This window comes from Pollachius pollachius (genome assembly GCF_949987615.1).
Source record: "Pollachius pollachius genome assembly, chromosome: 5".
NCBI lineage: Eukaryota > Metazoa > Chordata > Actinopteri > Gadiformes > Gadidae > Pollachius > Pollachius pollachius.
Genome location: NC_136938.1, coordinates 1,553,542 through 1,581,303, shown reverse-complemented (window position 1 = coordinate 1,581,303; position 27,762 = coordinate 1,553,542). Strand labels below are relative to the sequence as shown.

At 43.9% G+C, this 27,762-nt stretch overlaps 2 protein-coding genes across 9 annotated transcripts in view; one reads left to right on the top strand and one right to left on the bottom strand.

The window, feature by feature from the left end:
• The window catches only part of fsd2 (fibronectin type III and SPRY domain containing 2), a 7,461-nt gene extending 5,085 nt beyond the window's left edge, over positions 1 to 2,376 (bottom strand). For 2 of the 5 annotated variants that reach the window (XM_079736947.1, XM_079736951.1), the window contains exons 1-5: positions 1,933 to 2,177; positions 1,515 to 1,748; positions 1,249 to 1,271; positions 889 to 1,010; positions 395 to 559 (exon numbers count right to left, since the gene is read on the bottom strand). In XM_079736947.1, coding sequence (XP_079593073.1) covers positions 395 to 559; positions 889 to 1,010; positions 1,249 to 1,271; positions 1,515 to 1,748; positions 1,933 to 2,175 — 787 coding nt within the window. In that variant the 5' untranslated portion in view covers positions 2,176 to 2,177. Of the gene's footprint in view, positions 1 to 394; positions 560 to 888; positions 1,011 to 1,248; positions 1,272 to 1,514; positions 1,749 to 1,932; positions 2,178 to 2,243 lie in introns of those variants that run through there. The other 3 variants (XM_079736949.1, XM_079736948.1, XM_079736950.1) reach the window with 3 other exon arrangements.
• On the top strand, positions 2,085 to 27,762 carry whamm (WASP homolog associated with actin, golgi membranes and microtubules). Of its 4 annotated transcripts, none has more exons than XM_079736945.1 (12): positions 2,085 to 2,190; positions 3,005 to 3,461; positions 3,940 to 4,113; positions 4,231 to 4,381; positions 4,666 to 4,835; positions 11,085 to 11,292; positions 20,895 to 21,079; positions 21,157 to 21,243; positions 21,658 to 21,753; positions 21,921 to 22,311; positions 24,686 to 24,828; positions 25,110 to 27,762. In XM_079736945.1, exons 1-12 carry the CDS (start codon positions 2,174 to 2,176, stop codon positions 25,263 to 25,265), a joined length of 2,235 nt encoding a protein of 744 aa, XP_079593071.1. In that variant the 5' UTR covers positions 2,085 to 2,173; the 3' UTR covers positions 25,266 to 27,762. The 4 variants fall into 4 exon arrangements, with proteins under 4 accessions (XP_079593071.1, XP_079593072.1, XP_079593069.1 ...); XM_079736946.1 differs by having other exon boundaries at positions 2,176 to 2,194; XM_079736943.1 differs by lacking the exon at positions 2,085 to 2,190 and having other exon boundaries at positions 2,838 to 3,461.

The window sequence follows — 27,762 nt, the reverse complement described above, 5'->3', positions numbered from 1 at the left end:
CCTTCTGTTGCAATGCCTGGCTGCATGGTAGCCCCAGATGTGCCAAACATTCCCTTATCGTTGTGTTTAAGAATGTGTTGGACGTAGCATAAGAGTAATCAGGGCTCTCGTCTGTGTTGCTTAATGGATCTAGTATGCAGGGCTTAATAGAGAACCCCTAAAATAAAAGCCTCAATGAGGATTACATAAAACACACATTAAACCTGGTATTTTTCCTTTGTGTAATGCAGCTATTAACTTGTAACTGAAATAGTGCTGGTTTATACCACTTAGACAGTGAGGTCAAGTTCTGCACTACTTCACCCTCTGCTCTAAGTTTAGGTTCACGATATCTAACTGAAAGGGCCGTCCACTACGGTGCTTCGATAGCTCAGCGGTGGGAGGGGATCCACACCGTCGGTTCCGTGCGTGATGTCCGCGGGCAAGTCCTCCAACACAGGTCTGTAGAAGAGCTCGTAGAACTCCACAGTGTCATCTGAGAACAGGTTCCAGCGCACACGCAGGGAGGTCTGCGTCGCAGAGTTCGCCATCTGGGGGTTGATGACCGGCGCAGAAGGAGCTGGAAGGAAATCAAAAGAACAGAACAGAGTCTACATAGGTCATTTTATTGACGCATATTCTACTTACGGAATAATTGCATTCGCAAATGGAGACCTAAAGCTGTTTAGTTTAGACAAAGTGAATTACAGCTAACCCTAGATGAATGTCATTGGATTAGGGATAGCAGGGGTTAGCGCTAGCAGGGCTAAGGGTTAGGGTAAGCAGGGGTTAGGGTTAGGAGGGGTTTAGGGTAAGCAGGGGTTAGGGTTAGCAGGGGTTAGGAGTCGGGTTAGGGTAAGCAGGGATTAGGGTAAGCAGCCTCTACAGCTGGACGGTGGACAAGCGCACCTGGAACCACACTGATGGAGTCCATCATAGTCTTCACATCGGACAGGTCGTCCATGGTTGTGTTGATCTCTATGGTCGTGGACAGCGTCAGGTCCATCTCCTCTTTGGCAAACTCCTTGATTCTAGTGAGGTACCAAATGGTGCGTCAGAAGCCAGACTTTGAATCTTCAGAACTCCATGGCATAAGTGTGACCACAATCATTTCCATAATTAGATGGATTAGTCAGTGTCCTAGTAAGGGACACGTTAGAAGTGATTAGCCTTGTATAAGTCCACACCATGCTCCTACAGTCTGAGGGATCATTGGCAACACCACCCACATGCTGTATTAGACACTGAACAAAGCCAGACTTAAATTACCTCTTAATGGTCGGCATAACTGCCTGTCAACGGAGGCCAGAACAAAGTGATCAAGCAGAACAGTCAATAGAACCTTGATTCGGAAAGCAATTCTTATCATTTCATTTTTTCCCCACAAAATATACATTTTAACATGACGATTCATCATTTAAGCAATTGCCTTAAGTAATTAAAACATAATTTTATGCGTCTCTCATCTTCACACTGGAAGGATGTCGGACTTTGGCTGGAGGCCCATGAAGACATGCTTGGACGTTGGGGCGGACCTTTAGGAACAGTCGCCTGTCCTGGCTGCGGTAGACCCCCTGGGCCGTCTCTATGAGCTCCTTGGAGGAGTCCATCGTGCGGCCGCATCCCAGCAGCTGTCCGTACAGGACCTCAAGCCGGCTCTTCTTGTCCAGGTCGAGCCGAGCCGCCCGCTGGTCGTAGCGCTGCGACAGCGTCTGGAGAACCTCGTTGTAGTGCTGTTCCAGGTGCTGCTCCTGACGCCCGAAGTTCTCCTGGGAACACATGATGTGTGTGTTAATGTTTTGAGATGTTACGTTAGGGTGTGCTTGGTTATCAGTTCACATTTCATTTTCATTATACATATCTTGAGTTACACATCTTACAATGATCGGGTAACACTTGGGCACCTCCAGTCAAAAGGCCATACCTGGGCAATAACAAATGGATATATCTTACCTCTACAGTTAAGAAGATTTCTTCCAGATGGCCGGCGAAGTTCTCCATCTCCACAACCTTCTCTTGAAGTTGGTTTCTTGTGACGGTAATTTCCTCATCAGCCTCCTCCTGCTCCTCTGCACTGAAACATTCCTCAATCACTCCCAACACACCTCTACTGCCGAGCGGATCCATGCCGAGAGGGCACCCTGGAGGACGGAACCGGTCAAAGGCCCACTCGATATTTCCGACATAGGACCACATGCGGCAAGTAATAAAGTAAGTAAGTATTAAGCATGAACATATTTTAATAAGAGATTGGAGAGATTTACCGTGATGATTAAGTTAGTAATGTCCTTTTAATAATGCATTCATATGTCCTTTAGGAGGGTCAGTTCGTCAGGCTCAGACTTTGTGTCCAAACGAAGGCACGACGGAAATAGATCGTCTCCACTTGGAGCTCAGATTACAAAATGCAGGGTTCAAACCCGGGTTAGTGTGATGTTAGGGGTTTTAAACCCGGGTTAGTGTGATAGGGTTAAGATGTTTAAACCCGGGTTATTTTGATGCCAGGGTGTTTAAACTCGGGTTAGTGTAATGTTTAGATGTTTAAACTCGGGTTAGTGTGATAGGATGTTTAAACCTTGGTTAGTGTGATGTTAGGATGTTTCAACCTGAGTAAGTGTGTGACGACGCTGAAGTTAGGGTTAGTGTGATGTTAGGATGTTTAAACCTGGGTTGATGCTAGGATGTTAAAACTCGGGTGGAAACGCAAGGTTCAAGTGAGGATCAAGTGAACGATCAGGAATGGATTGGAGGGGGGTTAGACGATCGGAACAGCTGATGCAATGAGAGGAATTCCCCGTCACGTGACTTTATTTTGAAAGGCCAAAGGTAAAGCCTCGTGACGTCAGAGAAATGGTGGCCGGGGTAAACAACAGGCCCTTTTCATGGAAACGAACAGCATGGACAGCTTAGACGGCTGGGTCGCCGTAAAGACGAACCTTTTCGAGGAAGAGGAGTTGTTTCGACTTGTCTTCATCGTCCAGTGGAGTGTGATCGAGTCCAAGTTCGCGGTCACTTGTCACAACAGGACGCTGCAGCGGCGGACGCGGAGACTCCCCGCTGAGCCGGACCCCGAAGAGAGGAGACTCTCCGCTGAGCTGGACCCCGACGAGACGAGCTGGGCCGGGCTGTTCTCTCTCCACGACCTAAGGATGATCCACCAGCAGCTGACGGGGGTGGCCGATGTATTGGGGCCCTATTTTCCAGATTTATCAGACTTCGAAGATGGGAACATCTGGGATTTGCTGTTCCTCACCAGGAGGTCCAACCTGGGCGAGGATGATGACGATGGGAGAGATCTAGATATGCCTTGTCGAAAACTGGAAAGATATTTCAGCACGGCGATTGATATCTGTGGGCGAAAGATAGTCCTCGACTCGTTGTTCTCTCAGGATGATGTCGAGGAGTACTTTGAAAATCTACAAGAGTTTAAGAAGAAAACTATGCAAGAAGAGGTGTCAAGAGCCAAGGACCACCTGAGAAAGGTAGGGCTCTAGTCTGATGCACGTAGAGCACTTTGATCAATGTGTCTGTCTAATTAAAGCTCTTTGGTCAATGTGTCTGGCTAGTTAAAGCTCTTTGGTCAATGTGTGTCTAGTTAAGGCTCTTCGATCAATGTGTCTGTCTAGTTAAAGGTCTTTGGTCAATGTGTCTGTCTAGTTAAGGCTCTTCGATCAATGTGTCTGTCTAGTTAAAGCTATTTGGTCAATGTGTCCGTCTAGTTTAGGCTTTGATCAATATGTCTGTCTAGTTAAAGCTCTTCTTTGTTATATAAAGGATGCCTGTCAATCAGTCAACAAGAACCTTGTTATCGTTTGTGTTCTGTGTACTAAAGCTGATGTGTCACATTCATACAGTATAATCTTTTTCTGAAATCCCCAACCCAACCCCCCCCCCCCACACACACACACACACACACACACACACACACACACACACACACACACACACACACACACACAGTTGCTGCAGAGCCACGGGGCCGCAGACAGGATGGTCCTGCTGCTGGATCTCTACCAGGACGAAGACCAAGCCTACCAGGACCTGGTCACAGCGGCCACCGTCTTCTTCCAGTACCTGCTGCAGCCCTTCAGGGACATGAGGGAGCTGGCCTGCCTCTACAAGATGGAGATCCTGGTAAACAAAGCACACACGCACACTGGGACACACCATAAAGCTGAGATGCATAAGCCCTAGGTGAATTTAAAGCGGGGAATTGCTGACAGCGGGGATCCCCTTGTGTTCCTCCTACAGAAGCTGCTGGACTACGAGGAGCTGGGCCCAAAGAGACTGTCGGCTCTGGAGAAGGAGGCGGAGGAGTGGAGGAGGAGAGCGGAGGATGCCGTCTCCTCCATCCAGGACATCACCGTCCGCTACTTCATACAGACGTCCAAAGCTCTGTCAGGTGCCTCCTTCAGCTGCTGTGTGTGTGTGTGTGTGTGTGTGTGTGTGTGTGTGTGTGTGTGTGTGTGTGTGTGTGTGTGTGTGTGTGTGTGTCTAGAGTTGGTACTGTCATGTATTTAAATTAAAATGTATCAGTAGTCCCTTGATCAGTACTGTTGGCCTTGTGTATAAACCACTCTAACCACCCTAACCACTCTAACCACCCTAACCACTCTAACCACTCTAACTACTCTAACCACTCTAACCACTCTAACAAGTCTAACCAGTTAAACTTCACCTGCCCAGGTATGTTCAAGCAGATGGAGGAGGACAAGGGCCGCTTCGGGGCGTCGGCCTGGGCCTCGGCCATGCCCCGACTGGAGAAACTTCGCTTCCTGTTGGCCAAGGAGACCCTGCAGCACATGAGGGCCTCTGAGATGTGTCTGAACCGCAAGAAGGAGGGCATCAGAGAGCGGGTACGTCCCGCTTGCCTGGGTGGTCTAACCCTAACACTAACCCTGCCTCTCTAAGGTTAACACTAGGGTCAGGGTTTGGGTCTGACCTTTGTAAAGGTCAACCCTCGGCCCGATGGGGTAGCGCGGCTCTCTCTATCAATCATGTGGTCGGAGGGCACAATGTTGGACTTTTCACAGTTTATCGTCTTATCATGATGTCTGTGCTGGGATATTGACAGTATGGAGGATTGTGATTGAAAAGATGAATGCACGTGGGTATGAAGCCTTCTCATGTGACGGGAGCAGAGTTTTGTTTTCCTTCTCTTTTTCTCAAAGAGTCCTTAAGATGTGGAGAACTGTTTTATTACAGTGGTTTTGCATTAAAGTGTAATTCCGGCGAAAATTGAACCCAGGGTCTTTTTTTTTTGGCATGAAAACCCATCAAATAAGCCCTCCAGATACCTTTTCATTGAAAATCAAGTATTAGAGTTCTCCCGGCGCAATGTTTGGCATCCAGGTTTTTGGTTGGGGCATTGAGTTTCTCTTCCAAATCAGCATTTTGAACCACTAATATTGTTAAAGGTCCCATGCCATGCCACTAGGTGTAGGCTGATTAGCCGTTACAAGCCGTTTTGGAAATCTGTCCCTTATGACATCACAGGTGGGCGTGTCCACCTAGATGTGTGACGGATAGATGAGCAACGTTTGCTACAGTCCACTGGGTAGGCTGGTAGACTGATCTATCCAGCACACATCTAGGTGGACACTCCCACCTGTGATGTCACAAGGGACAGATTTCCAAAGCGGCCTGTAACGGCTAATCAGCCCACACCTGGTGGCATGTCATGGGACCTTTAAAAATACCACCAAACCTCTGCAGTAGCATGACTAAGGTCCCTAAACATGAAACAAAGCACAAACAACTTAGTTTGCAAACCCAGAGTTTATTTAAAAAGATGGTTTAACAAGCATTAAGGTCCGTGTTTACAGGAAGTCCACACAAGTCGATTGCCGAATTCGCCGGAGTTCAGTTCAAGGAGGAAAGTTTTGGAATTTATAATTTATATTTATGAATAATATATAGCAAGTGTTGACACGTAAATTAAAGGACTTGCATATGTAAGTTACAGTTACAAAATATTTGTTCGCTACAATCAAGCATGGCACGTTGTTGACAGAAGACGCACTGCAGACGTGATTGACACACAGAGTGACCGAATGCGCCGGAGTTCAGTTCAAGGAGGAAAGTTTTGGAATTTATAATTTATATAATTTATATTTATAAATAATATAAAGCAAGTGTTGACACGTAAACTAAAGGACTTGCATATGTAGGTTACAGTTACAAAATATTTGTTCGCTACAATCAAGCATGGCACGTTGTTGACAGAAGACGCACTGCACACGTGATTAACACATAGAGTGAAGGACAGCTCAAGCACCGGAGAAGACGACCCATCTACAGCTTGAAGTCAAGAGAGAGAGATGGTTCGTGTTTGTGTTTTCCCGGCGGCGGAAAACAAATGAGCAGTTACACCCCAGAAACTTTCCATAGACTGCCATCATGGTACAATGATTGATCTCTGGTAGACCGATCTCTGGTAGACCAGTGGCTTATTATTTTGAATATGGAAATTGAGAAGCCAATCGAGATGCTGATGCAGAAGGATCACCGTGTCTGCAGTGCTCATTTCGATAAGGATGACTTCATCACTCCTAAAAGAGCAGCTGACCCAAAGAACTCAAAGAAAGTGTCATTGAAGAAGAATGCTATTCCACGAGTGCAGCAAGTGGCTGCGGATAGTTTTGAGATAAAGTGTTTTTCTTATTTGTCGTGTTATATATGATTGTTCACAATTGGTGTGTGGGAGGATGCGTCAGGAAACAAGTTATAAGTCCTAGAAACCCTAACTTCATTCGAGAAAGTGAAAGATGATCTTTTGAGTTGTCCAGGGGGGCTAACCTCCATTAATTGTGTATAAGGAGTTGTAGTTGGAATTTTCGGACCACGTCAATCATTTTCTGTGTAAACCGTGTAGAATAAATAGTCATCCGAACGTTTAACAATTGTGGTCATATATTTGTGTAATAACGGTAAAATAACATACAACTAACAATCTTGTATCTGATGATGGAAAATCTGAACTGTGAAATGCTGAAAGCTTAGTATGCAGCATTTGTCTTTTAGCAACATAAACGGATCTTGCTCGGCTGTTACCAATGGGATCAACATGTACTTCATTTAACTCTCACAACCATTCAGCCCCCATCCCCCACCCATCTCAGCAAGACGGCCACGACCCCCCTTTTTTTGACACCTTGAGGAGCTTCAATCGATAGATTATCAAATGCTTTAGTAGTATTGGGGGGCAATGCTGCCCTACAATGGACTTCTCCTTTTATTGGACTTCTCTTTTATTGGACTTCTCCTTGCGTTGTTTGTTTTATTGTTTGTTGTATGTTATTGTACCGCTATTACACAAATATATGACCACAATTGTTAAACGTTCGGATGACTCTTCCTCCTCCACACCAATTGTGAAAAAACAACTTTACCTCAAGTCTATCCGTAGCCACTTGCTGCACTCGTGGAATAGCATTCTTCTTCAGTGACCCTTTCTTTGGGTTCTTTTGGGTCAGCAGCTCTTTTAGTAATGATGAAGTCGTCCTTATCGAAATGAGCACTGCAGACACGGTGATCCTTCTGCATCAGCATCTCGATTGGCGTCTCAATGTCCATATTCAAAACAATAAGCCACTGGTCTACCAGAGATCGGTCTACCAGAGATCGGTCATTGTACCATGATGGCAGTCTATGGAAAGTTTCTGGGGTGTAACAAACACGAACCATCTCTCTCTCTTGACTTCAAGCTGTAGATGGGTCGTCTTCTCCGGTGCTTGAGCTGTCCTTCACTCTATGTGTTAATCACGTGTGCAGTGCGTCTTCTGTCAACAACGTGCCATGCTTGATTGTAGCGAACAAATGTTTTGTAACTGTAACCTACATATGCAAGTCCTTTAATTTACGTGTCAACACTTGCTATATATTATTTATAAATATAAATTATACAAATTATAAATTCCAAAACTTCCTCTTCCTCTTCCTCCTCCTTGAACTGAACCCCGGTGCATTCGGCAATCGACTTGTGTGGACTAACTGTAAGCACGGACCTACCGGTAATGCTTGTTAAACTGTCTTTTTAAATAAACTCCGGGTTTGCAAACTAAGTTGTTGGTGCTTCGTTTTATGTGTAGGGACCCTAGTGATGCTACTGCAGAGGTTTGGTGCTATTTTTAGCAATATTAGTGGTTAAAAAATGCCGATTTGGAAGCAAAACTCAATGCCCCAAGCCAATAACATGAACGCCAAACTTTGCGCCGGGCAAACTCTAATACTCGATTTTCAATGAAAAAGGTATCTGGAGGGCTTATCTGATGGGTTTTCTTGCCAAAACAATGACCCTGGGTTCAATTTATGCCGGAATTAAACTTTAAAGTAGGGGGTATTGAAATAGGCCTGCACGATTCGGGGAAAAATATGAATCACAATTTTTTTGGCTTAGAATTGATATCACGATTCTCTGCCATGATATTTTTCCTCACGAATTGTAATTTTTATTGCACACATGAACCATGACAAAAAATGTCAGTACCAAACATAGTTTTTTGGCACCTCTAGCACGTTGCGTTTCATATGGCCCTTTATAAGTGATTAAAGTGCAGTATCAAAAACGGAATGATTTATTTTGTACATATTAGGGATGGGCATTAGATTAAATTGTCTTAGTTGATCGTAAGGAGAATTAACGATCAATTTTCGATTAATCATTAATATTTTTTGATTAAAATTAGGCCTATGCTATATTCAAAATGCAATAAAAATACAAAAACACAGCGTGCTTTCTTCATTGAGATCTTTATTATTAGATGAACAACTCTTGTGGCAGTTAAACCGGATCCGTTCAATGGTAACACTTGATACACTTGCACTACTGTGCTCTAAAACAACGGAGCCTGCAGCATATATCATACTAAGTTCTGACAGGTTTTGCCAAATGTAACTCAAAACTACCAAAAAGGGACAGAAAGAGGGTGATTGTTAGCCTACCTAACAATGAATTAGGCTTATTAGCAAAGCTTCAGAAAAAATAACCAGTAACTCGCATACAACTTCAGCACCAGTCTACTGATTTTTGTTGAGAAAGATGAGCATGTTAACATGCTCTGGGATCAGATGCGACAGCAGCCTGGTGACCGTCAGTCCAGCCGCCGAAAACACCCGCTCTGAGCAGCTCAATCGGAATAGAAAATGGTCATATTAACGCCTCAATCGGAATACAATTCTCTGATCGGAATAGATTTCCATGCGGAATAGAAGAGGTGGTGTAGTCCGCTATAATCGACATGTATACACTTATTCCCATTGGTTTGGGGTAGGTGCGGCTAGGGCTGGGCGATATGGACCAAAAACCATATCTCGATATCTTCAAGCAGAATATCGATATAAGATAAACATCGATACTTGTCGACGGGGGGGGGCGGCACGATTTACCATTACTATTCCTACCATTCTGAATTGAATACAGTTTGATGGTTGAATAAAACGTGGACTAGACACTGCCTCCGCCTCGTATTTGAGAACATTATAATATCACGGCCAAAATCTGTGTGCGCCTCAGAAATATTATGAAACGTAACGACTGCGTGGGGGGAGGGGGGGGGGGGGCGTTGCTAGGTTACTTGTTTATGTTTTATGTTTGGGTCTCGCGGAGTGAGAAACCTTGAAGTTAGTTACTGTGGAGTTACCGTTATTACTATACCTACCTACCGTTTGGATTTACCATTACTATTCCTACAGTTCAGAATTGAATACAGTTTGATGGTTGAATAAACCGTGGACTACACACTGCTTCCGCCTCGTATTTGAGAACATTATAATATATAATATCACGGCCAAAAGCTGACAGTTTTTAAGCACTCTCTACAAATTACGTGATTTTGTTATTCGTCAGACACCTTATATCCAAACCATTTCCATACTATGGAGCCGTACCATACTATGTGCCGGCGAACTCCATGTTTCGCGATTTTCAAAAAGTGACGTGAGTGGAGGGGGGGGGGCAGAGACTGTGTGAGAGCCGGAGGCAGAGCGGGAGAGACAAAAGCAGAGTTACGAAATAGCAGGCGGCAGGCGTAGTTTGAAACTGCTGTTATTTGGAACAAATGTGCTGTAATTTCAACGCAAATTAAATTATATCGATGTTGACGATATGGTCTCGTTCCATATCGTGTTTGAAAAAATATTGATATAGTTTAAATATCGACATATCGCCCAGCCCTAGGTGCGGCTACTTTTTAACTTACAGAGATGGCATCAGCAGTTGCAGTAGTTTGCAATTGGTCCTTCTGTACTTTTATGCACACCTAACTCGACCGCTTTCAAGGAAAGTGGATTTTTTGCCTGATTCCCGTCTTTCTTACCACTCTGCAAGTAGTCCAGTCACTTATCAACCCCAGCGTGTCCGGTTGCTAAGCAACGTCAACGTCTTTGGCCGACAATTTCTCTGCTGAACAACACCACGAATGGTAATTCTAAAAAGACAATTCAGATAATTTTTAGCCATAGTTTTATCAGATTTTTTTTTAAAAAAAGTATTAAAAAAAAAATCGAAGTAATTTGAAACTTAAACCACACGGGTGAATCGAGACTGCGATTTTATAACGATTTCTCATGCAGGCCTATATTGAAAGTCATCCCAAGGTTACAGTAGGTAAGTGGTAGAGCTGTTCCTCAGGCTAGGGTTAGGGTAAGGGTCAGTGGTAGAGCTGTTCCTGAGGCTAGGGTTAGGGTCAGTGGTAGAGCTGTCCCTAGGGTTAGGGTTACGGTAAGAGTCAGTGGTAGAGCTGTCCCTAGGGTTAGGGTCAGTGGTAGAGCCGTCCCTAGGGTTAGAGTCATTGGTAGAGCTGTTCCTCAGGCTAGGGTCAGTGGTAGAGCTGTTCCTGAGGCTAGGGTTAGGGTCAGTGGTAGAGGGTTAGGGTCAGTGGTAGAGCTGTCCCTGAGGCTCCTGGAGGGACGAGTTGAAGATGAATCCCAGAATGCATTATGATTTGCATTTCAGCCAACGTGAAGACTGATTTAATGCTATCGTAACAGTCGGCTTTTCAAGTTCAAGTTCAAACCTTTTTAGTTGGAATGTCTGAATTTCAAGGACTCAAAGGATAATTGAATTGTGATATGGCTAATATTGTCTGCCCCCCCCCCCCCCCCAGATGAGGGGTCTGACGCCCAGGGAGCAGCAGGAGGGCGGGGCCCGGCCCGGGGCCCCGGCGGACCCGTCACAGCAGGGGGGCGTGGACCAGCTGGAGCTGCTGTTTTACGAGGCTCAGTTGGAGCTCTATGACACCAAGTTTGAGATCCTGAAGAATGAGGAGCAGCTGCTCATGGCCCAGGTGGACACGCTCAGACGACAGATCAAAGGTAATGTCTCCTTCAGGTCTGAGGGTTCCTCCCGTCTCCATCAGGTTCACCACGTCTCCATCAGGTTCCTAACGTCTCCATCAGGTCTGAGGGTTCCTCACGTCTCCATCAGGTCTTAGGGTTCCTCACGTCTCCATCAGGTCTTAGGGTTCCTCACGTCTCCGTCAGGTCTTAGGGTTCCTCCCGTCTCCATCAGGTTCCTCCCATCTCCATCAGGTTCCTCACGTCTCCATCAGGTTCCTAATGTCTCCATCAGGTCTGAGGGTTCATCACGTCTCCATCAGGTTCCTCAAGTCTCCATCAGGTCCCTCAAGTCTCCGTCAGGTCTTACAGGCTCCTTCCCCCAGGTCTCCATGGAAGGCTGATGAAATATGTGTTAATATTGTGTGAATGAGACAAACATGCAATATTGATATAAATATCAATATCGATCCCATAGTAGACCTAGTAGACAAAATCCCATAACCGATTTAAGGGATATGATTTTGGCTTGGGTTGTTTTCTTTCTTGAACCTCTTACGGTTAGGGTTGACCTCGACCCTAACCCTAACCCTCATATTTTGATACAAAAAAGGACTTCAGGTAATCTTAACAGATTTAGAACCCAACCGTACCGTCTGGGTGATGACACCATACAAAATGTTTGTCCTGGCTTCACTTAAACATCAGTTGTAATTGATTCATCAATGTTCTTTGTTGTGCCCAGACCATTTAGCAAGAACATTCATGCGTCATACGTCAATAATAGCAGCTAGGTGATGAAACCAGCTCCCTGGTTTAATGCAGAAACGCGCACCCTGAAGCGAAGCTGCAGAATCCTTGAACGCAAATGGTGCTCGAATAAACTTGAGGTCTTTCATCTTGCATGGCACAAAAGTCTGCTCACCTATAAGGGTGCGCTAACTGGACTTCCGGTTGGCTACAGAACAAGATGGCAGGTTGAGCACTTTGCTCCCGCGAGTCAGCATATTATTAACCCCCGCTAACTTAATTAAAATATAACGAAGTGGTCTCTTTTCACATTATGATGGGGGGAAAGAAAGGCAGAGGTAGAGGGGCGCAAGATACAGCGGAGAATGATTCCCACCGTGCAGAACAAACCGAGGACGACATGCGGGGAGATGAGGGCCAACATGGCGGCGACTCAACACTGCGCACAGGGCTTGAAACTATAAGTAAGCAGATCAGCGAACTCAAGTCTGAACTAAAGGAAGACTTAAAAATGTTCAAAGACGAAATTAAACGTGACATGAGAGAAGAACTCATCGAGTTCAAGCAAGATGTTAACCGGCAGCTAGCTACAAACATGCTAGCCATGCAGGAGCACAACGAGAAAATCGACGAGATGGCTACGCGGATCGACGACACCGAAACGTGGAGCGCGGAGGCTAACGCAGCCCTTCAGCAAACCATACAGGATCAGCAGAAGCTAGAAGACAAGCTGAATGGCATAGTGTCGAGGGCAAGACGAAACAACCTGAGGATCCACGGTGTGCCGGAGGACGCAGAACAAGGCTCGGTGATGGAGTTTGTCGAAAAAATGCTCCGGTCCGAACTCAAGCTGAACGACGATGTGGATTTACAAATACAACGCGCACACAGAGCCCTGGCGCCCAAACCGGGCCCAAACTCGCCTCCGAGGTCTATTATCATCAATTTCCAGCAATACAACACCAAGGAGATGGTTATCCAAAAAACATGGCGACCGAAAATCACAATGGGAATGAAACCGCTGTAATTTGTTCATGACTATACAGCTACCGTTCTACAACAGCGCAAGGCGTTCACCAATATCAAAAAGGCTCTCAAGGAAAAGGGCATTCGTTTCCAGACGCCCTTCACGCGGATGCGCATTCACTGGGAGAGCGGTGTGCAGGTGTACGGCAGTGCCTGGGAGGCAGCGCAGGAGCTCTGGCAGCGGGGATACAGCGCCGAGGTGCCAGAGAGACCGCCCGGTAGGAGTCACCTGTTGGAGCTCCTTCAGCGGGGATACAGCGCCGAGGTGCCAGAGAGACCACCCGGTAGGAGTCACCTGTTGGAGCTTCTCCAGCGGGCTACACCGTGGCAGCGAGTGGGATCAAATGCAGATGTAGGCACTGCCAGACGCGCTAAAGAGCGCCTACGGAAATTTCAGCATAGACGCCAGCAAGAACAGTAGTGTTTAAAAAACTGATGGTAAACAAGCGACCCTTAACATAAAGATAACATTGTATTCATGCGCTGGTTGGCGGGGCAGTGAGAGTTCGGCCCTACCAACGGACTCACACGTAAGTTCAAGTGACAGTTTGTAGCGGACTAATTGGGGAGGGGGTCCTTTCCTTGTGAGAGGTTTATTTCCCCCTCAGCTGAAAACTGAGAATGCTCTTCAGACTTTGGAAGTCCTTTCACTTTACAGTTATAATGCTTGTTCTAAGCCGTTCTGGGCTTGTTATTGTGTTCCAGTTATCATTGGTTACTAAGTTAAGCCTGTGGAAACATAATGTTGTAAGATTGATTCAGTTAAGTTATGATGCAGCCAGATGAGGTAAAGCTAATGTCCTTAAATGTGAACGGTTTGGGAAACCCGATTAAAAGGTCTAAGGTAATGGCAAAATTGAAAAAAGAGAAGGCAGATATTATTTTTATGCAAGAAACCCATCTCTCCTAACAAGAGCATGAGAAATTGAAACGATTTGGTTTTAAAAATACTTTCTATAATTCATTTTTGCAAAGTCATAGAAGAGGGATTGCTATTCTGGTCGCTAATAAATTCAAATTTGAATCTTTTAAAGAAATAAAAGAAAAGGAGGGCAGATATCTCATTGTTAAGGGTAGGATTGAACAGGATATAGTAACCTTAGTAAATGTATATGCACCACCTGATACTAACAAACTGTTTTTCAAATCATTAATGGATGTGATTGCACTGGAAGCTGAGGGTGTCTGTATATGTGGTGGAGATTTTAATGTAGTATTAAATCAACATTTAGACACAACTAGCTTAATGAGAAATAGAAATAAAATATCAAAATTGATTAACACAGCCTGGCATGATATCGGGTTTTGTGATTTCTGGAGACATATTAATCCATTTGACACAAACTACACTCACTACTCAGCTCCACATTGTACTTACTCCAGGATAGATAATTTTTTTATGCCAAAAAGTGACTGTTATAGGGTGAAAGAATGTAGAATTGGGGTAGCTGATGTCTCTGACCACAGTGCTGTGTACTTGACGGTTCAAATAGAAGGAAGGAAGAGGAAGACGGGTTGGAGGTTAAATGTAGGTATGTTAAATAACAAAGCAGCTGTAGAACAGATAAAACTGGAAATTAAAGATTATCTGAAGATAAATGACAATGGAGAGGTGGACCCATCTATACTGTGGGACTCATTGAAGGCGGTGATGCGTGGGAATTTGATTGCTTTAACAGCATTAAACAAAAAAAAGAAAATCATGGAATATAATAACCTGGTATTAGATTTATCAAATGTGGAGCAACAACATAAAAAAAACAGAGACCCAGAACTGCTGGTGCATATACAACAATTAAGGAAACAAATGAATGATCTATTAGAACAAGAAGTTGAGAAGACGGCCCGAATCTATAAGCAGACCTATTATGAATCAGGTCCTAAAGCAGCCAAATTACTTGCCCGACGCTTGCGTAAACAACAAGTGGATAGTTCCATCCATAAGATACGGGACCCAGAAACAAATCATTTGAAATATCAACCACTGGAAATAGAGGCCATTTTTCTAAATTATTATAAACAATTGCATACAGAGACCTCTAATACCAAAGTGGAAGCCATGCAAATGTTTCTTAATGAACTTGATTTGCCTTGTATTGGCAAAGTACAAAATGATTTCATTATAGCAGATTTTACACTAGAAGAAATAAATAATGCAATTGGCAACTTAAAATCAAGTAAGACTCCAGGTAGTGATGGCTTCCCTGCGGAGTGGTATAAAACCTTTAAAGAAGAGCTAGCTCCACTCCTGCTAAAAACATATAATTGGATTAAAAGAGAATGTAAACTTCCGCCATCATGGAATGAGGCAGTCATTACAATACTCCCAAAGGAGGGCAAAGATAGGGAATATAGTAGTAATTATAGGCCTATTTCAATTGTCAATGTAGATTATAAAATGTACACAGCCATTATCGCAAAAAGACTTGAGAATATTCTCCCAGAATTAATAGACGAGGACCAAACAGGATTTGTAGAAAGCCAACAAACACATGACAATATTAGAAGGACTACATTTGATAGATAGAATAGAAAGGGAAAATAAAAAGGCAGTAATGCTAAGCCTCGACGCCGAAAAGGCTTTTGATCGGGTCAATTGGCAATTCCTGTATCAAACTTTAGATAGATTTGGCTTCAATGAGCAATCTGTAGATTTAATAAGAACACTTTATCAACAACCAACAGCAAAAATTAAAATTAATGGGTCATTATCTCCATCATTTATATTACAAAGAGGAACTAGACAAGGTTGTTGTCTCAGCCCCACATTATTTGCTTTTTATATTAAACCCCTGGCCCAGACAATCCGTCAACATGAACAACTGCAATGCATCACAATTGGACATAGAGATCATTTAATTAGTTTATTCGCGGACGATATTTTGGTCCATTTAGTGGATCCTGAGAAGTCGTTCCTCATATTGATGGACATCCTCGAAGAATTTAATTATTATGCTGGTTACAAACTAAATATTACAAAGACACAACTTTTGTCATTTAATTACAAGCCTTCAGAAGAAATAAAACATAGGCATGATTTAAAATGGGATATGGAAGAAATAAAATATTTAGGGGTAATCATTACAAAAAATTTGAACAGATTATACGAGGCAAACTATAATTTGATTAATCAGAATATTAAAAAGGATATTGAACGATGGTCCACCTATCCATTGGATTTTGGCAGTAAGATAAATGTAATTAAGATGAACATGTTGCCTAGATTGCAATACCTGTTACAAGCTTTGCCAGTAGGGGTTCCTAAACACCAGTTCTTTACCTGGGATAGACTTATTTCTATGTTTATCTGGGATGGAAAGAAGCCTAGAATAAGATACACAACACTGCAGTTGGCCAAGCATAAAGGAGGAATGGCACTCCCAAATCTCAAAGATTACTTTTATGCAGCTTTTCTGTGGTGTAATGATAACTATTTTGCTAGATGGAAGGAAATTGAGACATATGTTGAGGGTTATCAGATCCAGTCGGTTTTAGGAGAAAAAGAAATCCCCCTATTAGTCAAAAGTCAAATAGATTCAATAACCTCTGGCTCACTGGAGTTTTGGTTTGATTTTGTAAGGCAATTCAAACTAATGAAATACCAGAAAGCACTTAGATGGTTAGCCTTTGACACTCAATTTAAACCAGGAGAAAATGATGCCATATTTAAGCAATGGGGAGTAAAAGGTATTAAGGCAGTGTGTACACTGATGGAAAAAAACAAAGAATTACAGACTTTCCAAAAACTAAAATAAACATTTTCTCTTCATAATCGGGACTTATTTAGGTATATACAATTTAGAGATTATTATAATAAAGAAATGAAGATGGAAATTTCTCACGAAATTAACCCAGTTATAAAGAATATGATCAATGCATATAAACCAAATAGTAAAAGTGTAAAAGTAATCTCCATGTTTTATGACAGTATTATGGAATGTAAGGGCAACTCAACATTGTATCTGAAATTAAGGTGGGAAAAAGAATTAAATGTAGACATTTCATCAGATGTATGGTACGATATGTGTGAAACTCAACATACTTCCACAAGTTCACAACAACTGAGGGTTTTCAACTGGAAAAATTTGGTGCGTTTTTTTATTACACCTAAAATCAGCAGTAAAGCATCTTCAACACCCCAACCATGTTGGAGACAGTGTGGCTGCTTAGAAGCACACCACACGCATATTTTCTGGAGTTGTGAAAAACTGAAGTCATTTTGGAAAGATGTACATTTAATCTTAATTAATGTGCTTGGATATAAGATTCCTTTGTCATGCACTGTCTTGTACTTTGGTCACATTTCACTGGTTACTCTACAGAGGGACAGATACTTGGTAAAAGTACTCCTTACAGCAGCAAGGAAAACCATAACTAGAAGCTGGTATAAACCTGATTAACCTAAACAGCAACAATGGTTTGATGTCATTCAGGAAATAAGGTCAATGGAACGACTGACTTGTGTGATACGTTTGGGGTTAGATTTGTATGCTAAGAGATGGCAGAAGTGGATACTTTACCTAGACGAACTATAAGGACACTGGCTCACAGTCTGTTTGCATTCAAGTGTAAGGCAGCTACTTGAGCTGCGCTTAATCTTTACATAGGTATGTATTTCATCTTTTTATCTACGCCACATTTTCCCACAGGCTCCGTTTTTGTTTGTTTTTGTTATAATTGTTTGTTCATTATTGTATGTTTGTTTATCTGCACTGAATTGACATCTGCAAGTTGATCTTAATATATGTAGTTGAGATGTGCTAAAAACTCAATAAAAACTAAAGTATAAAAAAAAAAAGGGTGCGCTAACTACTGCCAGGAACGCCTACTTTTCCAGTATCATCAACTTGAATAGAAACAATCCCAAGTTTATTTTTGACACGGCGAAGAGTCTGACTCAGAAACAGACTCAGACCGTAGGCTCCTCCATCGTGGCAGGTAAATTCGTGGATTTCTTTGAGAATAAGATTCAATCGATCAGAGAGGAAATTGATGCTTGCCGTGCAACTTGTCCTACACATCCTGCGGGGCAGGATGGGGTCATGCCCGGTAGGATGAGGAACTCTGATGCAACTCTCCTGGAGTTCAAGGCAAGTCCTCTGGTTGAACTTGAAAGGGTGATAAAGGTATCAAAACCAAAAACTTGTATGTTGGATCCTCACCCTTCCAAGGTTCTCAAGGAACTTCTTCCCACGGTGGGGCCTGCAATCCTCTCGCTTATGAATCTCTCGCTTTCCACAGGAATTGTTCCCTCCAATTTCAAGGCTGCGGTGATAAAACCGCTACTCAAAAAGCCTGGCCTAGATCCTGAATTAGTCAGGAACTATCGGCCTATATTGAACCTGCCCTTCCTGTCCAAGGTACAGGAAAGGATTGTAGCAAAGCAATTTGTAGATTATCTGACGAGGAACAATCTCTTCAAACCTTTCCAGTCGGGGTTCAGGAATTTCTACTCAACTGAAACTGCCGTGACAAGAGTTGTAAATGATATCCTTCTTGCTTTGGATACAAATACAAGCTCAATGCTTGTGCTGCTGGACCTGAGTGCTGCGTTCGACATGATCAACCACAGCAATCTTCTTCACCGTCTTGAGCACTATGTTGGTTTCGGGGGTACGGCTCTTGGCTGGCTTGAATCGTACCTCACAGATAGAACACAATTGGTGCTCCATGAGGGTTCAGAATCAAAGCACTGCAGACTATGCTTTGGCGTACCACAAGGGTCGGTCCTTGGTCCATTACTTTATGCAATCTACATGCTTCCCTTGGGCGACGTTATCCGCGGCTTCGGAATTAGTTTCCACTACTACGCGGATGACACCCAGCTCTTCATTCCTGTAGATTCAAGGGACTCGGCCCAGATCCAGAGGGTTGAGTCCTGTCTGGCTGCGGTGAAGAGCTGGATGTCATAGAACTTCCTACAGCTTAACACTGGGAAGACAGAGCTGATAATTAGCGGCTCAAGGCGGGACCAGAGAGAATTTGAGGATGTCTCACTGTGGTTGGATGGCCTCGCCATCCCACAGAGTATCTGTCAAAAATCGTTGTGTCCTATTCGACCCTCAACTGTGCTTTGACCAACATGTCAGAAGTATAACTAGAATTGCCTTTTTCCATCTGAGAAACATTGCAAAAATCAAAGCAATGTTATCTGCAGCGGATGCAGAGACACTGATTCATGCATTTGTTTCATCAAGACTGGATTATTGTAATGCACTTTTTTCGGGACTACCAAACTCTACCATGAAAAGTCTACAGCTTGTAGAGAATGCTGCAGCTAGACTACTGACCAGAACAAGAAGGTTTGATCACATCACACCTATGCCTCTTTGCACTGGCTACCAATAACTTTCAGATCGGATTTTAAGGTGCTACTGCTAACCTATAAAGCCTTGCATGGATTATCTCCATCCTACCTGAAGGACCTGATCATTCCTTATAGTCCTTCTCGGTCCCTCCGGTCTTCAGGAGCTGGCCTTCTTTCACTGCCGAAGGTTAAAAAGAAATCGGCTGACCGAGAGCGTTTGCCTATCGAGCCCCCTTCCTATGGAATAGGCTGCCACCAGTGATCAGGGAAGCTGACTCTGTGGAGCTATTCAAAGGAAAGCTCAAAACGCACCTCTACGATCTTGCATTTGGAACATAGGAGTGTGAAAACGACAGATGCGAAGTGAAGACCACTCTGTTTGTGCTTTTGTTAATACAGTATACATTCCCACTATGTACTGTTCCGTTCTAATTCACTATTCTGTCTGTTCTAGCGTGTTGCGGTGACTGAACTGGATGCCTGGACTCTCCTCATGGTTAACCGGCCAGCACCACATCACCATTTTAATATGATGTGCATGTATTTACCTGTATGTCAATTATGGCATCCATTGCACTCCTGACCATCCCTGGAAGGAGGGATCCCCTACTATGCGTTTCTTCTCAAGATTTCTTCCTTGCTAATTTCAAGGGAGTTTTTTCTTGCCCTTGTGGGGGCTTGGGTAAAGGGGGGTGTCATAAATATTTGGCCTATTAAGCCCTTTGAGACTGTAATGGTGATTAAGGGCTATACAAATAAAATTGAATTTAATTGAATTGAGATATTTATACAGTAATTGTTTGGCGATTTACTGTTAAGCTGTCAACAAATACTCACAAACTGTACTGACGCAAAGCACATTGATTCCGAAAGATCAAAATGCTGTATTATCATTGTGTAGGTAACACAACACAACAGTCATTTTGACACATATTATCGGTAACCGATGTTAAGTGAAGCCAGGGGAGACAGAGACAGAGTATTGTCCTTAACTTTATGAAATAGACTGTCGTGTCTTGGTCCCATTTACCTCCAATACAAGTGGTCTCGCATGGAGAAACCATTGAGTTGAAGTTCCCAGATTGTTCCATCAGCCAAATGGACGGCCACTCCTCCCTGATTACCAGCCTTTGATTAATTAGTCTGCCTCACCTATTTTTATAGGTGTCAGACATTGGGGCTGTTAACATGTGATGTTATCACATGTGAAAAATCCATCATATTGCACCAGTGTGATAGTTTAGCCTTGAGGACCTTGAAAGCGAGCCTGTTTACACCTTGAAGATCCTGTGTCAACCACGTCAGTCAGAGAATGAACAGGCCTCAGTCATGTGATGACGGAGGAGGTGGTGTTCTGTGTGTGTGTGTGTGTGTGTTTCAGAGCTGAAGGAGGAGAAGGTGGTGTACTATGACGTGTGTGTGTTTCAGAGCTGAAGGAAGAGGTGGTGTACTATGATATGTGTGTGTGTGTGTGTGTGTGTGTGTGTGTGTGTGTGTGTTTCAGAGCTGAAGGTGGAGGTGGTGTACTATGATGTGTGTGTGTGTGTGTGTGTTTCAGAGCTGAAGGAGGAGGTGGTGTACTATGATGTGTGTGAGGATCAGGAGGAGCTCCAGAGTTTGGTGCAGACCGGCCTCCACCCCTCCGACTCCTCCTCCGCCCAACAGCTTAAGCGACGCCTAATGAAACTTGAGACCAAAAGAGCGGGAATCTGTTCCCGGAGAGCTTACCTGCGCAACAAGAAGGTGTGTGTGTGTGTGTGTGTGTGTGCGTGTGTGTGTGTGTGTGTGTGTGTGTGTGACTCTTCTGCTGTGTGTGTTAGGATCAGTGTGTGGAGGCCAACAGGAATAAGCGCACCGTAGCAGACCACAGCTCTGTGCTCTTCAGCCAGCACCACCACATCCAGCTGGTGAGACTCTGAACTACATCCTGAGTAGTAGCATTCTGAACTACACCCTGAGTAGAAGCACACTGAACTACACCCTGAGTAGAAGAGCTTCCATTAGCAGGAAGTTGGGTCCTTTCCTTTAATGTTTTTACATTCGTGGGCAGTAATATGTAGCATGGTTATCTTAAATAATGCCTTTCGAATAATTTTCTTTTGATGACGATTAAAATTGTCAATCTGTGTGAAACAACTTTTGTTATTACGCCCAAAATCGACTAATTCATTTATCTATTTCATGATCTAGAGAAAAAAAAAGTATACTTCTTTTCACTACTTCTAGTCAACATTGTCCCAATCCTCTTCCAAGTTATTTCATCATCTTAGAAAGTGAATAATTCCTCCTTCTTCTATTCCTCCCTCTCCGTGGTCCTCCAGAAGCGAGAGAAGAGACGTGAGGAGGAGCAGAGCAGGAAGGAGTGGGTGGACGGGGAGAGACAGAAGACCATCTCTCGGCTCCGCTCCTTCAGAGAGGTCAGCCTCCTGACCGACCAGAGATCCCAGAATGAATTTATGAATGAATGAGTGTGTGTGTGCATTCCTATTACAGTGGTATAGTACAGTGAGTTTCCATGGTTTCCTCTCCACTGTGACCCTGCTTACTGCCACTACAGGGTGACCCTGTGTCTTTCCCTCTTCAGAAGCGTCAGGGGCAGTACGTGCTGAAGACGCCGCACTCTAAGATGGCCTCCCCAGAGCCAGTGTGTCCTGACTCCTCCCAGCCCATTTCCTTCATCAGCCTGGCCCCCAGCGCCCCCCCACCCCGCCCCAGAAGGACCCTCGGGAAGAAAGGCCAGCCAAAAGACATCTCCGTCCAGATCTTTGCGCCGCCAGGACCACCTGGACCACCACCTCCCCCACCATCATCAACAGGTGGCCCACCGACTATGCCACCACCACCTCCCCCACCTCCACCTCCTCCCCCACTTGCTTCTTTTCTACCACCTGCAGCCTCCCCCGACATGCCCATGGCCCTGAGTGACAGGCAGGCTCCTCCATTCCCAGCCAAGAACACCCTGAGGCAGAACCTGGGTGAGTAGCGTGTGGCTCAGCCCCAGCAGATCACTGGGGGGGTTCAGTCAACAGCTTGGTATGAGAAGAAGGTAACGTGACAAGATTGTTCATTGTTCATTCAATTCTTGAATGCTACGGATGGGATGGTAAAGTAACCATGACAGAGTATGATTAAATGTGCATTCATTGTTGTAAGCCATGACTTTTTTTATAGCAATTAACTGATGAACATCAAAGTGCAATGTGTTACAGCTCGTAGCTAAAAATTACACTATCAATGGGACTTGATATTTGAGGTATTCCTTCAGTTCTTCAGAGCAGGATGCAACCTTTTTGAACAGGGAAGGGAAGGCAATGGAGGGGGTCAGAGTAGGAGTAGCAGACAACTTGGGTCACTTTTACAACAATGTAAAACAAATCCATGAAATATTACTTTGAATTTGTAATCTTTGGCAACCCCTGTGGCAGTAAGCTGTGGTTAAAGGTGTGTCTTTGACCTCAGCTCCCAGATCCAAACAGCGCTCGTTTGGATGTCAGACAGGTTGGAGTTGGTTTACTGTTAACCCTAGCAGGGGCCAGAACAGTCTGCTGGTTCCCAGAGTCAAAGAGGGGGTCCTTATTTCACCTGCCCACCCTAACTCTAACCCCCTTACCCTAACACCCTAACCCCATAACCCTAACCCCCCCTACGACTACTACTGGAGATGGAGGATGAATTTGAAACCATCGATGCGTTGCTTTTGAAACAAACTTTTATTTTAAGATCATTCTCTGCTCTAATGTTTGATTCTATCCACCAGACCAGCTACATCTTTAACCGCTGGCTCTCAACAGCTTGTAAAGCATCTCGGAAGGCTTTACAGTTCATTCATCAATAATGCATTTCTGTCAGATCGTGTTAGCGCTGCTTAGCCACTGGCCTGCAATGGACGCAACTGAACTGGACTAGATGTCCACTTCCACCAGTACTACTTATGATTTAGTAGTAACCCAATAGTAGCACTGTTTACTAGTACTATTTACTTGGTCCTCAGTACTGCTGGTATCACTACTAGTTATACTGTTTACTAGGCCTATTTATTAAGTCAAATATTTATAGTTTTCTTTTATCACAGACACATATATTGGTAGATGTTATTTTCTTTATCTTGACATGTTTCGACGGATATACTTCCAAGACAAAAAATGCAACGTCATATATGAAATACCATGTCAATCATGCAATAAAACCTACATTGGGTGGACGGGAAGGAGTTTTACTACACGCAAAAAAGAACATAAAAAGGAATGTGAAAAGGAGACAGCTCAGAGACAAACGAGCAATAAAGAAAAAAATTATAAATATTTATCTCAAGTGTAGACACAATGAATGCATTACAACTAAGAGCAATAAAGGACAACGCCCAGCAAGAAAACCTCAAATCAGCCATAACAGACCATTGCAAAAGAGAGAACCATATCATGGATTGGGACAATGCCAGAGTCATTAAGCAGGAAAACAACCGATACCACCGTTGGATAAAGGAGGCGATTGAAATAAGAAAGCGGAGCCCGAAGACGATGAACAGAGATGAGGGAGCATATATGCTTTCCCATACCTGGAGTGCCGTCCTGGGGGGTGGGACTTAACATCAGCTGATAAGAACGCGTCACACTAATACACCCGTGTGACCTTCTGATGGAGACAGAAGTATATCCGTCGAAACATGTCAAGGTAAAGGAAATAACATCTACCAATATATGTGTCTGTGATAAAAGAAAACTATAAATATTTATCTCAAGTGTAGACACAATGAATGCATTACAACTATTTATAAGTCCTCGGTACTCCTGGTCCCAAATCTTAGTGTTGTCCGCCCTCTACAGGTCAAGGTTTACAGGTAGAGTTCTACAGGTAGAGTTCTACAGGTAGACATCTACAGGTAAAGGTTGACAGGTAGAAGTCGACAGGTAGAGCTCTACAGGTAGAGGTCTACAGGTAAAGGTTTACAGGTAGAGGTCGACAGGTAGAGGTCTACAGGTAGAGGTCTACAGGTAGAGGTCTACAGGTAGAGGTCTACAGGTAGAGGTCTACAGGTAGAGGTCGACAGGTAGAGTTCTACAGGTAGAGGTCTACAGGTAGAGGTCTACAGGTAGAGGTCGACAGGTAGAGGTCGACAGGTAGAGGTCTACAGGTAGAGGTCGACAGGTAGAGTTCTACAGGTAGAGGTCTACAGGTAGAGGTCTACAGGTAGAGGTCGACAGGTAGAGGTCGACAGGTAGAGGTCGACAGGTAGAGGTCTACAAGGCTACAGGTCCACAGTTAGAGGTCTGGAGGTAGAGGTCCACCAGGAGGCCTACAGAGGTCTGCTCTGGCCCAGGACCTTCTGGTCTCACTCCCTGTCTTCCCCAGGGTCCATGGACGAGGTGTTGGCCTCGCTGCAGAGGGGCCAGGTCCGGCTCCGCAGGGCTCCAGCCCCCGGTGCCGTGCCCCCAGCAGGTAACCCCAGGGACGGCCTGATGACAGCCATTCGCCAGGGGGTCGCCCTGAAGAAGGTATGTAGAGGAGACCCCCCCCCTTCACTGCTCATCATGGGCCGGTGTGCCCCCCCCCCGGCAACACATTCAAAATAACATCAGAATCTCATTCGAACCATCGCTTTGACTATAGCTACAACTCAGGCCACTCGATGCTGCTAGCGGGAAACTTATATAGTGCAGGTTTAAGACCTTAATTTGTCACACCACCTCCATCACAAAGAAAGCCCTTAAAGGGTTGGGTTAAGGTAGAATTGTAACTTTTTTTTTTTATTTGAATTTTGTGTGTGTGTGTCTAGGTGGTTGCCGTGCGCTGCAACGTGCTTGACGACAGCCGGGGCTCGGAGCTGGAGCGCAGCATCAAGGCGGCCATGAGGAGGATGAAGAAGGTTTCAGCCGACAGTGACGAGGACTCCAATGAAGATGAGATCCACAGCTCTGAGTGGGACAGCTGAGGACACATACATGTGTGAAGATATACATATATTATGTACATATATATCTGACTTTAGTCTTCCAGACTTATGCATACCGAATGCCAAGAGGTGACTCTAAACGTGTCTTTAACTGCAGCCGTAGCGTCTGATGAACTGAATGTTAAAAGGCCTATGGAGTCTCCTGTAGTTATATTATTACTGTTTTGGAGTCTGGATGCACAGCCAATCTCCAGACTTGTGGTGGCCGCCTCATGCATTATTAGCACTACTTTGACCTGTTTTCTTTGAATTATTTCAATATCAATTGATTATTACTACCATCCTAGCCTTATTGTTCAGATGATGACTTTATTATTAGCCAAAGCGATTTATCGTGCAATTTCTGGGCTTTTTAACAGTTTTCATGCCATAAGGAGGGATAATGAGGAATTTAGAATAATTTGAAGAATGCCTTGTTCATTTAAACATGTATGGAGGTTTTCTTCATAAATTTGTAATCCCTAATGCCAGGTAAAACTCCAAACTAGATTTTGCCATGTGGTTCCTATCCTGAGACTAACATTTGACCATGGCCATTTGAAAGGCCACAGACTTACCTTTTAGACCGAATAGCATTGTTGTCCTAAGAAAATAATCTACTAAAGAATATAACCTTTAATATCCCCCAGGGCAATTTAACTTTCAGTTAGAAGAAACGTATGAATAGAACATTAACAATAATCCCCTGAAGATCAAGTATTGGTAGAGCGCCAAAAATGATAGGTAATAGTTTGGTGTGTGTGTGTGTGTGTGTGTGTGTTTGTTTGTTTCAATGCACTGTATTTTTGTCTTATGCTATGCATTTGTGCTCATATGCACATACTGTATATTGTTAGCAGTATCACGATTGTGTAAAAGTGAAATCCCTGAATACATAAATTATAAACGCAACCAAACAACTTTTAGCACACTATTTTGGGTAACCAAACAGTAGCTGTTCATACCTATATTTTATAGTCAGTCAGAATATAAATTCTCATTCTTGAGTGCAGTGGCAGTTTTAGCAAATTGGGGGCCGACCTCGTCCAGTCTTTAAAAGAGAACGGAGATAAAACAAATACTGACTGAATGATGGATAGGCAGGTAAAGCTAATCTACATGGAAGTAAAGGTTACATGGAAGTAAAAAATACCTTCCCCTTTAAACCCTGCATACACTTCTTTACTCCAAAATGAAGATGGGAAGCAGAGAACACAAAGTGTAGCACTACAATGGAACCCAAAGAGAATAAGGTTTCAGATAACACCTGTCTTTGCCAAAATGCCAGGAAAATTAGCACTGTTTATACTTTTTTTTTTAAGATCAAATCAATCGATATATCCAGCAAGACAAGTAGTAAGGGTAAACCCCCACAAACAGCCATATACACAAAAATGGCCAAGATGAATAATTTACTTTGTATGTGTGAGTGAGGTTGCAATTTGCATTGCACATGAGAATGACATTTAAATCATTCTGCAAACAAACCCATGTACAAGATACAGGATATTGTAAGTGAATTGACTTTACAGTTGGAATTGAACATTTCAAACATTCTACAAACAAACCTTTGTATGAGAGAGCTAGAGAGAGTCTATGAGAGAAAAGATAGATTGTTCTCCACATCACACGCTTCTGACACAGAGTCCTACTTATTGACATCTTCTCACAGGTCTTCAGCTAGCTGCTGCTGCTGCTGCTGTAGTGGCATGTTCAACGCTTTGGACGTTGTTGTTCCTGTCTGTATCCCTAACAGTAGCCGTAAAAAGTGTGTAATCTTTGGCAGCGTTGCCAAATACTTACCGGCGTCTTTTAGCTTTTTTCTTTTATTTGAGCCGCTTGGGTAACTTTATTTCCCAACCCTTTTCCTAACCCTTTATTTTATTTTCGCGCGTCTTGCTTGTCTCTGTTCGTGTATTAAAAAATATATAAATTATCTTTTTTTTTTTTTTTGAGGTTGGTTGGGGGCCCCCCTACTATGAGGGCCCCAAGCGGCCGCGGCCTGTGCCTCTATGGTAAGACCGCCACTGCTTGAGTGCCACAACAAATGAACCTGCCTGTTAAAAACAGATGATTGGTCATTTTTGGGGTGGGGTTATCTCCAGGTACATCACTGTAGCACTGTTGGGGGGGTACCTCCAGACTCTAGGTACTTCACTGTTGGGGGGGTACCTCCAGACTCTAGGTACTTCACTGTTGGGGGGGTACCTCCAGACTCTAGGTACTTCACTGTTGGGGGGGTACCTCCAGACTCCAGGTATTTCACTGTTTGGGGGGTATCCACTGGAACATTCAAGTGACCTGGGCCTCTCCAGCAGAGTGGCCTGGATACTGGGGTCCCTGATTTTGAAGGCCCGAAAGCTTTTACGTTTGTTTTCAAGCTGCAGCTCTTCATCTGATTGACCCTTCAGGTAAAATACAATGCAACATGGTTGGCCCCTCACTGCTGTTGGTTTTGTATTAGCTGGACTCAGTCAACTATAAAGTGCCTTGTTGA

Excerpts from the sequence above, each read along its gene's own strand:
- whamm (XM_079736943.1), top strand. The coding sequence starts at position 2,862 with ATGGAAACGAACAGCATGGACAGCTTAGACGGCTGGGTCGCCGTAAAG. Across the intron at positions 21,244-21,657 it reads AGCACCACCACATCCAGCTG|AAGCGAGAGAAGAGACGTGA; the intron begins GTGAGACTCTGA and ends GTGGTCCTCCAG. Across the intron at positions 21,754-21,920 it reads GGCTCCGCTCCTTCAGAGAG|AAGCGTCAGGGGCAGTACGT; the intron begins GTCAGCCTCCTG and ends TTCCCTCTTCAG.